The 16754-nt window shown below is 67.8% G+C and overlaps 2 protein-coding genes across 2 annotated transcripts; one reads left to right on the plus strand and one right to left on the minus strand.

Annotated features, from left to right (window-relative positions):
- The first annotated feature begins 737 nt into the window (after positions 1 to 737).
- Positions 738 to 1169, plus strand: LOC116498281 (gastrin/cholecystokinin-like peptide). The gene is made up of 2 exons (XM_032202526.1): positions 738 to 939; positions 1051 to 1169. The coding sequence occupies exons 1-2, from the start codon at positions 738 to 740 to the stop codon at positions 1167 to 1169; spliced, it is 321 nt and encodes a 106-aa protein (XP_032058417.1).
- An 893-nt stretch (positions 1170 to 2062) lies between these two features.
- HAP1 (huntingtin associated protein 1) lies at positions 2063 to 15197 on the minus strand. The gene is made up of 17 exons (XM_032202528.1): positions 15145 to 15197; positions 11825 to 12072; positions 11143 to 11337; positions 6609 to 6685; positions 6370 to 6486; positions 6174 to 6274; positions 5886 to 5994; positions 5662 to 5740; positions 5440 to 5570; positions 5261 to 5335; positions 5036 to 5173; positions 4875 to 4942; positions 4610 to 4777; positions 4080 to 4399; positions 3749 to 3972; positions 3230 to 3345; positions 2063 to 2459 (listed from the first exon to the last, which is right to left on the minus strand). The coding sequence occupies exons 1-17, from the start codon at positions 15195 to 15197 to the stop codon at positions 2063 to 2065; spliced, it is 2616 nt and encodes an 871-aa protein (XP_032058419.1).
- Positions 15198 to 16754: the final 1557 nt, after the last annotated feature.

Below are 16754 nucleotides of genomic sequence, written 5' to 3' on the forward strand. Positions count from 1 at the left end.
GTGTATGAATATACATGTGCATATACACGTGTGTATAGAATCATAGCATCATTTACCTTGGAAAAGAAGTCTAAGATCAAGTCCAACCATTAATTTCAGCACTGCCAACTTTACCACTAATCTAGTGTGTGTATGTGCATACATGCATGTGTGTGTATGTACACGTGTGTGTATGTGTCTGTACACACGTGTGTACCCCTCTGCACCCCCGGTCCCCCCCGCAGAAGCCGCCCCGGAGCCCCGGGGGTGCTGCGGGGCGCGGCGGGGGCCGGCCGGGGCCGCCCCTCCCGGGGAGGAGCGAGGCCGGGGGCGACTTGAAAAGCGGGGCCGGGCTCGGCTGCAGGTGAGCCCGAGTCCTGCAGCCAGCAGGTGAGGGATGGGGGGACGTGGGGTGAGGCTGGGAGGGATGGGGGGGGGACATGGGGAAGGATGGGGGGACCTGGGGAGAGGCTGGAAGGGATGGGGGGGGACCTGAGATGGATGCGGGGCGACTTGGGGACCAGCTGGGAGGGATGGAGAGGGACCTGGGAGGGATGGTGGGGACACGGGGACCTGCTGGGACGCATGGAGGGGGACCTGGGGACTGGACAGGGGGACAGGGAGACCTGGGGACCAGTTAGGATGGTTGGAGCGGGGCTGGGGACCAGCCGTGCGCTGGGGATGAGCACCCCACCGAGCTGCTGGCCTCACTTTGGGGGTGCAGCCCCTCTGCTCCCCTTCCCCTTCTCTCCACAGCCATGAAGGGAAAGGTGTTCGTCGGCCTCATCCTCGCCGTCGTGGCCACTGCCTGCCTGTGCCGGCCAGCCGCAGAGGCACCGGGTGCCGTGGGGGACCCCCGGCGGCTCCCCACCAGCCTGGTCCGGAGGGACTGGCCCGAGCCCCTGTCCCAGGAGCAGCAGCAGCACCTCATCTCCCGCTTCCTACCCCACATGTTCGCAGGTACCGCAGCCCCACGGGACGCACAGGGTGGGCAGCCCCAGGGGAACCCCATAAGGCACAGCCCAGCCCCGGTCCCGGGTGGCTCTGACCCCACTCCCTTTGTCCCAGCAGAGATGAGAGACCGCAAGGGCTTCGTGCAGGGGGACGAGGGGGACAAGGCCCTGCACGACCACTACTACTCCGACTGGATGGATTTCGGCCGCCGGAGCTCCGAAGACTCAGCTGCATAAGCATCGCCCCCGCCGTGCAGAGCACTGGCACCCTTGGTGCATCTTTCTTGCTGCAATAAAGCTTTGGCACTACAGCCTCTGCCGCTGGGCTCTTTGCTGGGAAAAGCTGGGGGCAGGTGGCTCAATTCCCAACCCCAAGGGGATGCGCAGGGCACAGCAGGAACACACAGCTACAGACACAGCACACCGGAGCTGCTTCAGCTCTTCACATTTATTGGATAAGGGACAGGGCACAGCTGGGGGCGAGGGACAGAGGCGGCGCGAGTGACAGCTACACCCTGAGACACTCGCTGCCAGCAGCCCCCCAGCAGTGCTGCTACAGCTATGTGGTGGGCAGGAAAGAGTTTTAAAACCATTTGCTTTAAAAGTCAGCCCAGACGCTGCCCAGGTGTGGCGGTGGGGGTCTCATCCTGGCACATGCAGCTCCTCCCAGCCTCGAGCACAGGCTGAGCATCGCCCCTTGCTGCAGCCGTGATGGCTCCCAGGGGACAAGCTGCACATGGGCCAGGCGCAGCAGGAACCAGAACAGTTTTTATTGCTAGCAACAGGCTCCAATGAAGGGTCCACAGCCTCTGGGTGGGGACAGGGCCAGTGTCCTCGAGTGCCCCGAGCATCCTGCACCTGGGACCCCTGCAGCTGCAGGACGTGGGGCTGGGGGAGCAGCGCAGTGGGACCCTGTAGCATCGCAGAGTTGTGTCCTTGCAGTCAGGGCCAAACCCCTGCAAACCAGCGCCAGGCCCTAGGGCACCACCAGGAGGCAGCCAGGGCTTGGGCAGAGACCAGGGAGCAGGAACCTGGCCCAGATCTGTGGCCCACGGATGGAGATGAAGAGGAGGAGGAGGAGGACACATCACATCTCATCTCATCCCACGCGTGCAGGCTCTGCTGTGCCATCACGTCGGCGCATCCCGGCCTCCCCCGTGCTCTCCTCGTGCGTAGGACAGCTCCCCCCGTGCCACCACCTTATCCAGCCCCAGGCGGCGTAGCTTCTCCACCAGGTTCAAGCTGAAGATGCTACTGGAGGATGAGGGTTGCTGCTGCCCCCCCCCAGCCTCAGGAGGGGGCTGCAGGGAGCTCGGAGGAGCAGCTCGCTGGGGGTCCTGGACAGGGAGTGAGGGGGGCCACCAGGATACGGCTGAGGGCACCGAGGCTGAGATGCCCCGCACCAGGAGGAGCCGGATGAGTCCCAGGGGGGTGCTGGGGGGGCCGTGGCTGGGCAGTTCTGGTGAGGGGGTACAGAGGTTCAGCCTCTCAATGGGCCCACAAGAAGGCACGACGGCGTTATACAGACTGGAGGGGGAGAAAAAGAGAGCAAGGGGGGGGTATCAGGGGGGTGGCTGGAGCTGGGGGGGGCTGCAGACAGAGCTCAGCCCCTTCTTCTCCTCCTTCCTGCATGCTGATGGCCCAGGGAGGGGGCAGCTGGGGGGCAGGGGGGGCAAGGGACAGGCAGCAAGGAGAGGAGGGGGTACAGGCACTGCTCCAAGGGCATGGGGAAGGCAAAAAGCTCTCCTTGGCCAGCAGCAGACAGCAGCCTCCAGCTCACCCCAGCCCCCAGCAGGGACACATTAGGGCTCATTAATTAAGGTGCCTGGTCCTCGCTCCAGCCCAGCCCCGGCAGGAAGCAGGGGCTTTGGCAGAGCTCTGCTCCGAGCCCTGCCTGGCTCCTCTCCTCCAGCACACCCTGGGAGAGGCCCCAGGGGTTGAAGCAGCTGCAGGAGAAGGAGGAGGAGGAAAAGAAATCCACATCAGCTCCCAGAACAGAGCCATCCCAGGCACCAGGAGCAGACAGACATTGCTCTCACCCCCAGGACCCCCCAAAAAAAATTTTTTCCCCATCATGGAAAGCAAGGGGAGGCTGCCCCCAGCCTCCTGGGGGTGCCGTGGCTCGAGCAGTGCAATTTGGGGACGTGTCCACGAGCATCTCTTAGGGCAGCAGCAGCAGCGAGCCCCAAGAGTGCCGGGTCCTGGAGCTGTGGGAGGGGGGCAAGGGGGGGGATAAGGGAAGGGTTGGGGGGAGCAGGGGGCAGCGGTGCAGGCGGTGGGGGGGCCACGCACCTTACCTGGGTGTCACGGTGGTGATCTCGGTGGTGGGGTGCAGGATGTGGCAGGTGGTGATGGTGAAGGTGGATGGGGTCTGGGGGAGGTTGTTAACAGAGAGGAACACTGGAAGGGACAGGAGACACCGGGTTAACGGGCAGGAGGGGGGGGAAAAAAAAAAAAAAAATCAGGAAAAAGGGCACATGCAGAGGCAGCAAGCAGGGCACTGGGCATGCGGGAGCACCAAGACTGAGCTGAGAGCGGTCCTGGCCAGCAGAAACCAGCACCCAGGGCGCACACCCAGCAGCATTTGGGTCAGCACCCGCTCAGCAGGGGCTCAGAGCCAAATTCTCTCCCAGACCGCCCCCCCTCCCCGCATGCCCCCGTGCCACCGCGGCCAGAGCATCCCCACGGGGAGGCAGGGGCAGAAGGGAGGGACGCCGAGGGGAGAGGGAAAGGGGCAGGGGGGTGCGAGGGGGAAGAGCAGCAGGAGGGCAGGGAGGTGCCGGGGTCCTCGTCGCCCCCCGTCCCCTCGCCCTGCGCTCACCCCCGGGGCGCTCCTTGGCTTTGGCGGGCGTTGAGGTAGGGAGCAGCTGGAAGGAGGCGGCCTCCACCTCATCCTCCTCCAGGTCGGTGAGGCTGTACACCTCCTCCAGGTCGATGTCCAGCTGCCTGAAGTCTTTGGTGAGCACCCCGGGACGGGGCACCAGGATCCCCCCCAGGTTGGGCCGGGCCAGCTGCTGCCAGTGGTGGAGGGTCACCGAGCCTGGAGATGGGGGGGGGACACACACACAAAACAGAGGGGCTCAGCCAAACCTAGGGGCACCTCCAGGGCTGCATGGGGGCACCGAGAAGCCCCCCCCAACCCCTCACCTTCCAGCGGCTTCACGATCTGCAGCTTGTCGGGCAGGTAGGTGAGGGAGCCGAGGGAGAAACCGGAGCCGGTGGTGAGCTCCGAGCCCCCCGAGTGGTTGGTGCCGGTGGACACGATGCTCTCGGTGGGGGTGAGGAAGCCGCTGGAGCTCTCCCCATCCCGCAGCCTCCACAGCTTGCGCTCCCGCTCGGCCTCGAAGAAGGAGCTCTCCCCCGAGCCGTGGCTCTGCTGCCGCGCCGACAGCCGCTGCACCGCCGCCTCCAGCGCCCGCCGCCCGGGGGGAGCAGCCCCATGGGGGTCCTCTCCGGCCCCCTCGCCCCTGCCAAGGGGTTCAGCATCAGGGGGCTGGGGGAAAAACGGGGCACGATCCCGCAGGGGGGGTGCCCCGCTGCGCCCTACACCGCATCCACCCCAACCCGTGCTGCAATGGGGTCAACGTCACACAAAGAACCCCAACCCCTCTGCAGGGGTGGCAGCTCCATCACACACCCCCCCCCACGACCACCACCAGCACCTCCCCAGCACTCACTGGGTGCCCTCTGAGCCACAGGAGCCGGCCGGGGGGGTGCTGCCCCCCCTGGAGGGGACGGCCGACAGCTGCTTGGAGCTGGGCGCGTGCAGGGGAGACTCGGAGCACGACTTGGCTTTGGCCGCCTGGTTCACCGCCTTCACCGTCTCGAAGACACGCAGGTAGCTCCTGGGGGCAGAAAGCAGGCGGGGGGGTGGATGTTTGAACCAGCCAACCCCCCCCCTTTTCACCAGGACCCCCCCCTCCTTGAGGGGCTGACACTCACTTGTAGTCCGAGGAGGATCCGTCTGTCCCCTTCCTCATCGTCCCCTTGATCTCAGCTGCCAGCGAGTCCTGAAAAGGCAGAGGACGGATGAAGATTTGGGAAAGGGGGGGGGGGGAGGTGCACGGAGCCCCCCACCACCCAAGCTCCGCCGCTGGGCTCACCACAGGCAGCAGGCTGGGCGCGCCGTAGCGGCTGACGGTGCTGTTGGGGAGGCTGCGGCTGCGCAGGCTCTTCACCTCCTCCTGGGCTTCCTGCAGCATCCCGCCGCACTCCGTGTACTTCTCCTGCAGGTCCCGCAGCTGCAGGGGGGAAGCACAGCTCAGTGCACGGCCCCCCCAAACCCCCCTGATTGTAAGGGGGACCCACGGCCAGCCCCCCAAGCTCACCTCTGTCCGGAGCTGCTCCTGCACCTCCTTGGCCACGGCCAGGTGCTGCTGGAGCTCCTCCACCTCCGAGCCGTACTGCGGGACGGGTGGGTCAGGGAGCTTCGCCCTGAGCCCCCCCCCCGTGGCACAGGGAAGGGGACACAGAGGGGACAAGGAAGGGATGGGGAGGGGGCTCTCACCGCGCGGCACTTCTGCTGCAGGTCCACCACCTGCGCCAGGAGCTGGCTGATCTCCTCCTGCTGCCTCACCGTGTCCTCCGCCTTGCGGGCCAGCTCGTCCGAGAGGCAGATGACCTGCTGGCTGGCTTCGGCTGGGGACAGAGCCGGGGGGCTGTCACCACAGCCCCCCAGAGCAATGCCCGGCCCCCCCACCCACCCACCACCACCCCCCTCCCCACGTACAGAACTGCTCCACGCAGTCGATCATCAGCTGGTGCTCCTGGTCCTCGTACTGGCAGGTCTCGATCGCAATGTTGGTGGCCTGGGGTTGAGGATGGAGAGGCTGAGCGTGAGGGGCAGCGCCACCAGCACCCCCCAAAGGGGATTTTAGGGCACGCAGCAGCCCTGAGCCCTCCGTATCCCCCCCGCCAGCTTCGCCGCTGGGCACCCCGCGTGTCCCCTCTCACCTCCAAGCGAAGCTTCTGGTTCTCCTCCTCCAGGCACTTGAGTTTCTGCTGCAAGGTGTCGTACTGGAAGTACTGCTGCAGGGACGAGGACGACTCCTGCCGGCGCAGCCTGGGGACAGCGTGGAAGGTGCTGAGCACCCGCAGCGTGGGCAGGATGGGGGGTCACCCACCAACCCCATCATCTGCAGGACCCCAGACCCACGGGGCTGCCCCAGCCCAATTCCTCCACCCACCCACCCACCCCAAAAAAGCCCCATGGGGTGGGCAGCGGGGCAGGGACCCACTCACGGCGTGGCGGTGGCCGAGGTGGGCTCGCTCTCCTCCGTGGTGGTGGTGTAGAAGTGGAGCAGGTCGTCCCGCATGGAGACCTCGTGGCGCAGCTGCGCGATCTGGGAGGAGGAGAGGGGACATCAGGGCACGGCCGGGGACGCAGTGGGGCGAGGGCAGCGCTCCGTGCCCAGGGGCTGTGCCCAGGGGCCGGTACCTCCTCTTTGGCCAGCTCCAGCTGCTCCTCCAGCAGCTCGTTGCGCTCCGTCAGGCTCCGGTTCTGCTTCAGCAGGGACTGCCCGATGCGCGCCGCCAGCTCCAGGTCCCGCTCTTTCTGCAGTGGGGGGAGCTCTGTGTCAGCTGGGACCCGTCCCCAATCTGTCCCCATTCCTGCAGCCCCCCAGGCCCACCCACACAGCCCCGAGCTCCCCGTGCACGGAGCAGGCTGCGGCGTACCTCGTCCAGGAGGTTGGTGACGGCGTCGATGTCGTGGTAGGTCTTGGTGATCCTGACGGCCCGCTCGGTGCACAGGACTGGGGGAGGAAGGCAAAGGGAGAACCCCATTGGGGTGGGGGGCTCAGCACGGCTCCCCTGCTGCCTCCCCCCCGTGCTGCAGCTCCCCCAGCACCACGCGCTGCCCCCTGCGCTTCGCTGTGATGGGGACAGGAGGTGGAGCTGCTCCACACTGGTCACCAAAATGGACTTCTCCGCAGCGTGGTGCGGGCAGAGATGCTCACAACTGCACCGTGGGGAGCGGGGCACGCTGCCGCCTTGCCCCCCTGCATCTCAGGGTGGTGGAGGCGATGTCAATGTCACTTGGTCACAGCCACCACCCTGCCTGGACAGGCCAGCAGCTCTGACACAGGACACACGGCCAGGATGGAGAAAGGCCGGCAGCAGAGATGGGACGGGAGGTGACATCTCCAGCAAAAAGCCAGGCTGGTACCAACAGCGACGGGTGGCATCGTGCAGGGCTGGGAGGCAGCGCCACATCCCCTCCATCCTCAGTCCCCCTCCCCTGCCCTACTTTCTCCATGGGGCTGCTGACCGAGGCAGAGCCGAGCACAGGGATTTGCTCCAGCCCCTGCTTTGGTGGCTGGGAGGCAGGGGACAGACCACAGCACCCCCATTTCCATCGCACTGTGGGGACCCAGCACCAAAATTTGTCCTCGGATGTTGTGCGTGCACCCACCCCACTGCCCACAATCTGCAACGGGGCAAAGGCAGCTGCAGGCAGGAACAGGCAGCAGGATCACCACGCTTGAGGCTCACCTCCCCCCCCAGTGTCTGGGGCTCTGGCACAGACGGCCAGCATGGGGCTGGGGCCGTCTGTCTGTCCCCCCAGCCCCAGCCCCAGCCCCAACCCCACCGCCTGCAGACGCTGCCAGACGGCGCCGGGCACGCACCCAGATGGCAGCGCCAGATCCACGCAGCAGGAGGGAACCAGCAGCGAGCACGAGGCCCCGAGCCCTGCTCATACCCCAAACCCTTTCTGCACCCCACAGCCTCTGCCGACACCCCCTTCTTGCATCCACAACCCCACGGGTGCGTGCCTCAGTTTCCCCCAGCAGAGCGGCGCAACCCCGTGTCTGTCCCCTTCCCCCCCCAGCCCCAGCAGTGCTCCCCCAGCCGGGGGGGGATGTCTGGGGCAGGCAAAGTGGGTTAACAGGAGAGGCTCAGCCACACAAATCCCATTACGCCGCCCCAGCTGGGGTTGTGTAATGGTGCGTGCATCGCCATGGCAATGCCCCCACTCGCCACCCGTGTCCCCGTCCAGCCCCCTGCAGGCACAGCCATGGGGAGAGGGGGGCCAGCCCCAGCCTCAGCCCCCTCCCCATGCCCCAACAGGGCCTGGTCCCTGCAGGGGTCCCCAACTGCACCTCGTCAGGCCACTGAGCTGTTAATTGGAAGTAATTAGAGCATGAGCATCGTTATGGCGTGAGCAAGCGGCAGGCCCTGGGAGCCGCAACGCTGGCGGACACGTACGCACCCGCGCCAACTGCCGGGGCCTGATCCGGCACGACACAGGGTCCTGCGCCCCCCAGGAGGGCAGCCCCCCAGCCCCTTGGGGACACAGCACTGGGGGACCTCTCCCCATCCCTCCACTCGCCACTATCGGGGTGCTGACCATTGGGAAACAAGGGACTCCCCAAGGGCAGCCACTTTCCCCCCCAGTGAGTGTGGTTGTGGGGGGTTGCCGACCCCATGGGGAAAGGCAGCGTGGCCCCAAACATGGGGTCCCGGTCTTAGGGCAGCACGAAAAGGGTCACCAGCAGCTGCTGGGGAGACCCCAGCCCCAAAACCTCCCTGACACCGCAGACTGAGACCAAGACCCAGCCCCACACCAGCCCCAGCCCCGCTCTGCGCACCCCCAGCCCCAGGACCCCTCACCTTCCTCCAGCTCCCTGGCGATGGGGTCAGCGTCGCCGCCCCGCTCCGCATTCCCGTTCAGCTCATCGTAGGCAGCGGGGCTGCTCCAGATCTCCATGGTGCCGAGCCGAGCCGTGCCGAGCCTGCTCGCTCCCGCCCCTATTTATGGGGTCGCCCCGGCTGCGCGCACCTGCCCGGGCGCATCCCGGCGGGGGCGGTGCTGGGCTGGAGCGGGGCGGGGGCGGCGGGGCCGGGGGCTGCTCGCTCCCCCCGGTAGGACCCGGCACGGCACGGCACGGTTGGGTTGGCTGCGCGCTCCCCGTGCGCTTTGGGGACCCGGTCCCGCTGGGGGCGCTTGGGAGCCGCGCTCCCCATTCTGCGCCCCGGAGCTTTGGAGCACCCCAAACCTTTGGAGCATCCCAGGAGACTTCCCCCCCGTTGTGCAGCCCAGGATCAGGTACCCCTGGGGGGCACCCCATGGACACGCTCTCCATCGGGCACCCCAAGGCAGGGGTCCCCATCGGGGCACCCTGGGGACGTGGTCACCATCGGGCACCCCAAGGCAGGCTCCCCATCAGGGCACCCTGGGGACACGTTTCCCATCAGGGTGGTCCCGCTCAGCCCTGGGGTGCTGCGTCTCACCTCAGCAGCACTGGGACACGGCGGGGGCTGGGCGCAGCAGCCCCCCGTGGTGCCAAGCTCTGACTGCCAAGAGGGGACACTGAGGGGTCGCTGGCTCCTGAGCAGCAGCTTTGTGGGGCTGACCCCAGCTGGGTCACGCACAGGTGGCAGTGTCTGCCCCTTAGGAGGGACAAGGAGGGGTTTCAGGACGCCCAAACCCTACCCGTGGGCACTGCCAGGTCACCACAGTGTGCTCCCTGCCCTGCACCTGGCCAGCCTCATTCTTTCACCCCAAACTGTCCCCATTGTCACCGAGCAGTATGCAAACACTGCACGCCTGGGTGCCCAGTGTGGTGCTGGGACCCACAGGAGGGTTTTTCCTTCCTCCTCAAACCTGCCCTGCTCAGCAGCCCCTTTTCTGAGCCCCATCACAGGCTGGCATATGCGTGTCCCCTATGGGTCCTGGGTGCCCCACGCTCCCTGGCTGGCACCCCCAGCACCTCCACAAATGCCCTTATGCTGAATAAATCCCTTGAAGCATAGAGGAGCTGGCTGCCACGTTGCGCAGGGGTGGTGGGCAGGAGGGCAGCGGGGTCTGGGACCCTACAGGGCTGTGCAGAGCCCTCCTCCAGCAGGATATTACCTCTGGTGATGCCACCGCCCGCCCTCTGTGCCTTTCCTCATTAGCACTGAGCTAATCAATGAATTGATGAGGCTGGGGCAGGAGCTGCCCTTCAGCACCACACCATCCAGTTGCCTGCGGGATTCCCACCCGCTGGCCCGCGCTCCCCTCCCTGTATCCTCTCCAGGACCCTGACCACGTCCTGCCACAGCCACAAAACCCTCCGGGAGCTGGGGCAGGACCCAGGCACCCTCAGCGCCCCCCTCTCCCCGCTCCTTGTGCGGGTGGGTTCTGCCTGGGGGTGTCACAGCCTGAGGGCACCCCAAGGACACAGCACCCCAAGGACACAGCCTGCATCTCGTCTCGTCTCGTCTCGTGGAGGACGGGCAGGAGCCTCTTCCTCCTAATCCCCCGCCGGGGGATTTGCTCCTCCGGGCAGGTCCCCCGCGCCTCTGCGCAAGCAGATTACAGGGGGCTATTTCTGATGGCAGCTTAAGGGTTTTGGGGGGAAGGGATGAGGGAGCACGGGCCCCCGCCACACCGCTAAGGCACAAACGTCACCCAGGTGCCAAGGCACGGGGAAACGTGACACGGAGAGGGAGCTGACATGGAGAGGGACGTGACACAGAGGGGACGGCGACGCACGGGGTCCTGCTGAGCCAGACGCTGCAGGGCTGGGGGTCTGGGGGGGGCAGGAACACCCTGGGGTCAGCCACAAGCAGGGGGTGGCCCCCAGCCCAGCCCCTCGTATATGGGCAGAGGGAGCCAGGCTGGCAGCGGGGCCCAGCCCCATCTGCCCCACATCCATCCCCCCCAGCCCCTCGCTCTAATCCTGCCCCCACCACACGTGCACCAGAGGCAGAGACCCCTCTGTGTGCCCACCAGACCCTGACCCCATGCTGGGAAGGGGCCTCGCAGTTCCCTGGTTGGGAGTCGCCCCCTCTCCAGCCAGGGGGCTGCGGGGGTCTCCCCCAGGTGCCCGTAACCCCCCAGGGCTTTGCTGGCAGGAGCAGCCCCACACCCCCTCGGCCACTCCAGGCTGGTTTTGGCGGCACAGCAGCACTTGGGGCCACCAGAACACCCCACACGGGTGTCCCCTTTGGTGTGCCACCCCAGAGAGATGCAGGGCACAGGGAGGGGGGACACACCGGGGTCCCTGGTTGCTGTCGGAGGCTCTCCGCGAGCGTCCGGCTCGGCTCAGCAGAAGCTGCTCCCAGAATTAGCCCGGGATGTTCTGGGCGAGGAAATCCACGCCGGCAATCCCGTTAGTGGCGATTAACACCCCCACAGCCCCCACAGCCCCCACCCGGCCCGAACCCCGTCACCTGCGCCCCACTGCCCTCACCCAGCCCCACGGCGCGGGACGGGGGCACTCACGGAAATACTGCAGGGTCTCCGCGATCTGCTGGGGGGTGAGGGGGGCTGCGGGCTCCGGGGGGGCAGGGGGGGCTCGCAGCCAGTCGTCGTGGTCGTAGCCGAAGACGGTGTCTGCCCGCAGCTTGTAGCGGGGCAGCTGCTCGCCCAGCAGGCTGATGATCTCCACCTCGGGGACATCGCCGCCGCTGCACAGGTCTGGGGACAGAGGGGCAGCGGGTCAGCCGAGGGGTGGGGGGGCAAAGAAATGGGGTGGGGGGGGCGACGGAGGAGAGCTTCTTGCACCCCTCGGACCCGTCTGTCCCCTCAGGGTTTGGGGCTGGTGGCACCCCCAAAGCCACTCAGGAGGTGCGTGGGGGACTGGGGGGTCCCAGCGCTGGGTGGCTGGCACACAGGGACCACCCCCCCCCCCCTCTCCCCAGTCCCCCGTCCCCTCCACCCCCTGCTTCCAGCAGGAAGGGTCCTGCTGCCATCTCCTGGCCGCGCTCAGCCCAGCCAAGCGGCACTGGGGACACCAAGGATGGGGACACGAGGTGAGGGACGCCGGGATGGTGGCTCAGCAGTGGCCACGCAATGGGACCGGGATGAGGGGGGGGACCAGGATGGAGCTGTCCCACCCCTGACACCCCCCCCACCTCTCCCCGGTCCCCCACGGACACCCACCGGCACCCCGGGCTCTACCCACCGGTGATGGTGGCGACATCGCGACGGGGCACGGGGTCAGCGTGGGGCAGGGCAGCGAGCGGCGAGGCCGGGCCGGGTGGGAGGCAGCGGGCGGGGGGGTGCTGGCCGGGGGGGGTCTCTTGCGGGACCGCGGTGTCCAGTTTGGCTGGCGTTACGTGGGGGAGCCGGCTGCCATGGGGGGATGCACTTTCCTCCCTGGCCCCCCGGAGAGGTGCTGGCAAGAGGCAGAGTCCCTGCTCCGGCTGGTACCTGGGGAGAAGGAGGTGTTAGGGAGCTGTACGGGGGACGAGGGATGCATCCTGCCCCCCAGCCATGTCCTCAAGCACCCGTGTGGACCCTAAGGGTCCTCCCCACCGGCTGAGCCCCTCCCTGGGGGCAGCATCACGGTGGCACTGCTGGGTTCTGGCCTTTGGGGAGACCTGGACAGCAACGCCAAAACTCATCCCATGGGCCAGGGGAACCAGGGGGACAGCCAGCACAGGGACAAGCCCCAGCTCAGCCCCCAGTGCCCTACAGGTTTTGGGGTTGGCGCAGGGTTGGCGTACCTGCTAAGCGCTGCTCCACACCCCCGAGCTGGTGGCCGCTATGTGGCGCGGGGTCTCGGCACCAAAGCAAACATTTGGTGACGTCCGGATGGGTGCCAGCTGGGGGAGAGGATGCTCCGAGGGGACCGGGCAGGACCCCGTTCCCCAATCCAGGTGCTTGGCAGCGGGCGGGCACGGCTGCGGTGCCGGCAGCTCTCGCGGGAGCCCTCGGGAGCCCCACCTCGCCGAGCAAAGTTCAGCTGCCATCCTCCACCCCAGCGCCGATGAGACGCAGAGCGCAGCCCTGCCGTGCGCCCAGGGCAGGGCCGGGCAGCATCTGCGGCCGTGCCAGCCCAGCCATAAACACATCATGAGACAGGCCATAAAGCCAACACTTTCCCGGCACCTCCAGCGATTCCAGCTCGGGCCGTGGCCACCGCTGGCCCCACCGTCTTGCAGGGTGGGTGCCCCCCGTGCCAGCCCCGTGCCCCCCATCTGTGCTGCAGCGGGGGGGCTGCTGCGTGCGGCAGCTCCTCGGCCCCAGGAGTGGGTCCAAGCCGGGCACGTCGCTGCCCTCCCTCCTGGCACGTGCTCCTGCCTGGCTGCTGTCACGTCCACAGCACCAGGGCTGGGCCACCCTGCGCCTGCACCTGGCACGTGGGACAGCCACGGGGTGGCAGGGACATCCCAAAGCACGCCCGCAGGCCCTCTGCCCCACCACACCAGGACCACCAGACCCGGCTGGTCCGATCCTGCCCTGTGCTGCCCTAGAGAAAGGCTCCCTCACCCCGGTGGCTCTCTCCCTCCCCATTTTTCCCCCCAGGAAGGAGAGGGACCAACCGTGCCGAGGTGTCGGGCTGCCGCTGCCCCTCTCCCTCGCTGCCGCTGGCTCTGGGGAGCGAGCCTCTGCGTCAGCACAGAGTCCTGTGTCTCCTTTTGGCCCAGCTCCTGCACATCCATTAACTCTGCCCGGGCAGGGGACCTTGTTCAGACACGTGTGAGCAGCTCCCATCGCCCCCGGACCCCGCCAGCCCACCGGCATTCAGTCACTGCGGTGCCCAGCGGCTGACTTGGGGACATGTCCCACGGGGGCTGGCGGGGGGCACGGGGCGAGAGCAGGGGATGGCAGAGCTTGGGGACGTGTCCTGACAGCGGGGCAGGAGTTGCAGGGCTCAGCCCGTGCCCTGCTGCACGTGCAGACCTGCACTCGCTGCTCCTTGCCCTGCTCTGCTGCTGTCACGCAGCTCCTGCCCGGGCTCCTCCTTGCAGCGCAGCCGTGCTGGGGCTCCCCCCAAACCCCTTCCCCACCCCGTGCCGAGGAAGCTCAGCAGCAGCTGAGCCGTGCTGCGGGCTGCGAGGCTTGCTCCGGGCTATTTTTTCCCCCCAGCTGCTGCTGCAGGAGCCTGAGGCTGGGTTGGGGAGTGAGGAAACTCTGCAAGGGCATGGGCCAGGGGGAGGTGGCTGGAGGGGCAGAAGGACTTGGGGAGCTTCCCCATGGGGACGCACGGCTTGGTGTCACCGTGCAGGAGGGAAAGAGGTGCCCAAGCCTGGCTGGTGCCACCGCTCAGCACCTGGTGTGGCTGCTCCCACGCCTGCGGAGGGGCAATAACAATGCTCAGGGAGAGGGCAAAGGTGAGGCAGCAGCTCAGTCCCGGTGCTGGGATGGGGGTGACGACACTGCTGCCCTGCCCTGGCCCAGGGGACGTCCCCAGAGGAGTCCCTGTAGCAGTCCCCAGCCTCGGAGCATCCCTGCTATCGTGCAGGGAAGGGCACAGCACGACCACGGCTCCTGCAGCCCATCAGATCCCCTCCCAGAGTTCAGGAAGCAGCCTCTGACCGAAGCATCTTTCAGAAACGGGCCTCTCCCCGCACCCGAGGACATCGGGGAAGGACGTCTGCCCCAGCAGGTAATCCCACGGGGTGCCTCGCTTCCCAGGTGGAATTTGGCACCCCCTCTTCCCAGGCCTCAGCTCCAGCTCCACCACCTTCTCTGCGTTGTGGCCCCCGGACACCTGATGCTTTGCCGCAGGCACCAGACCTCCCCCAACGGGTGACCCCACGGTGGGTTTGGGGCTGAGCCCTGCGCCCTCCCTTCCCCCTAGAGAAATATCCTCACAGTGGCATCAACCTCTTCCCGTACAGCAGGAAAATCCCTCCCCGCTCCTGCGTGCAGACTTCCTGCTTCGTGCAGCGGGGAGCACAAAACACAACCAGAGCCCGGCCACCGCATCCGAGCCCCCTCCCCGGCCCCGCAGCCGAACCATCCCCAAGGGAATGGGGACCCCATCCCTGCTGCCACCCCCCCCCCAGGCCACTAAAGCCGAGAGAGGGGAAAATCCCACCCGGGGTGGGAGACTTTGTTGGCGAAGCTGAAAACTTGCTCAGTGCGCTGGGGCTGCTGTATGGAAGCGGGGCTGCAGGGATGGGGAGAGAAAAAGTGAATTATTGGGGGAGGGAGGGGGGGAAAAGGGGACCGGCACAGCCCGGCACGGCTCGGGGGGCTCCCGTCGGACCAGGGGGGGTGCTCAGGGTGCCCGGAGGTGCCGGGACTCGGTGTGCCAGGGAAAAACGGGGAGAGCAGAGGGGGATAAAAGGGGGGGAACCAAGCGGGAGGCGCGATGCGCCCGGTGCGCACGAGAGCGCCGCAGCTCGGTGCGCCCCGGCGAGGGGCCGGGGTACCGGGAAAACCGGGGTCTGGGGGGTACCGAGGGGGTACCGAGGGGGTACCGAGGGGTACCGGGGGGGTACCGGGGGCTGCAGCCGGGGCTGCGCGGGGCCGGGCGCGGGGCGCACTCACCGCTGCGCGCTCGCTGCTCCCGGCGCGGAGGCGGCCGCGGGGCCCTCGCCCATCGCTCCCGCGGCCCCGCCGCGAACAAAAGCCGCTCCCCGGGCAGGTGCGGAGCGCGGCCGGGCATGCCGGGACCTGTAGTCCGTCCCGCCGCCTCCCGGGACCCCCCCCCAACCCGCTCCGGGGGCCCGGGGCCGCGCTGAGCTCTCCCCCCGGGCACGCAGCTCCGGGGGGACCCCGGGAGAGGCGGCGGCTTCGTTGTCCGCAACTCCCCTAAAAAAATCAACCGCCCCCCCCCCCCCCGGCCCGTCGGTGCATCCCCCTCCCCAGCCCTGCCGCAGAGGGATGCGGGGCGGGGGGGCGATGCTCGATGTGGGTAGGGAGGGGGCACCGGCACCGCACGGGGCTGGGGGGGCGCGGGGGTGACAGCGAGGGGACCCCCCCTCCCAGCTGGGGAGCTGCGGTTTTGCCACGGGGAGATGCACAGGGGGGGGGGGTCCGGCCCTGGTACTGCCCAGCCTGGGGCACCCGGAGCATCCCTGAGAGGGGTCGGGATGGGATGGAGGTGGGGGGGGGTCCCCGGGTGGGGGGGTTCCGGGCTTGGCACGGCCGAAACTCCAGGGCGAGCGGAGCCCCGTGGCACTGCGGAGCTGCCGGCAGGTGGCAACCGGGGACCGAGAAGGGCGGAGATGCAACCGAGGGCTGGGCGAGGCGGGGGGAGCTCCGGGGGGGGGTCGTTCCCAGCTTCTCTGCCCGGGGGTCTGCGGGCAAGGGTCGGGGGAAGGTCCCTGCCTCCGGTCAGAGCCCCCCCGGCCACCGCAGCCCCGGGTTCCCAGCGCAAGGCGGCAGCGCCTGAACCCCCCCGCGGCTGGGTCGGCTGCTCTCCTGCACCCCCCAGCCCGGGCTGGGAGCTTTTCTCCCCATTGCCCACCCCTTGCAGGGGCTTCTGCAAACAAAGGGATGCTTGGGTCCGGCTTCGTGCCCCCAAGCCTCATCACTGCCTTGCTGGGGCTCCTATGCGCCCCCCCCTTGCCCCCAGAAGGCAGCCCCTGGCTGTGTCGTCTTGCTGGGCCCTGATCCTGGCACAGGCTGGGATGGGAAGCGAGGCTGCATCCCCGCTGCAGCGATGCTTGACCACAGCCCCGGGGCTGAGCGGGGTGCAGGATGCTCCCCCACCCCAATGGGGTGGTGCTGGAGGCAGCCCCGCTGCCCAGGCCGGCTCCTCTGCCCCTGCCCTTCAGCTCGTCCTTGCCCCAGGCTGCTGGGGTTGTGCAGCACAGAGCAGGGATAGGGCCCTGAGCGGCTCGAGGTGAGCAGGATGGGCAGCATAGGACGGCAGACGTGCAAAGCTTCACACCCTGCCCTGCCCTGCAGCAGCGTGGGCCCCCACCTCGCCTCCCCACCGCGGCAGAGCTGAGCGAAAACACAAGGCTGGAGAGGAGCCGATGCTGACAGCGAGTGGGAACGGCCGCGACGTTGTTCCCAGGTCCCTTTGATCACAGCTCCCATCTCCCAGCACTGGTGGCAGCCGTGTCCAGCTGATTAGTGCCTCGCCGGGGGCTGCACAAAATGAGCTTTGCTACAGCAGAGCGCAGGCAGCTGCAGGGAGCTGCCTCCTC

This window comes from Aythya fuligula, chromosome 24 (genome assembly GCF_009819795.1).
Source record: "Aythya fuligula isolate bAytFul2 chromosome 24, bAytFul2.pri, whole genome shotgun sequence".
Taxonomy (NCBI): Eukaryota; Metazoa; Chordata; class Aves; order Anseriformes; family Anatidae; genus Aythya; species Aythya fuligula.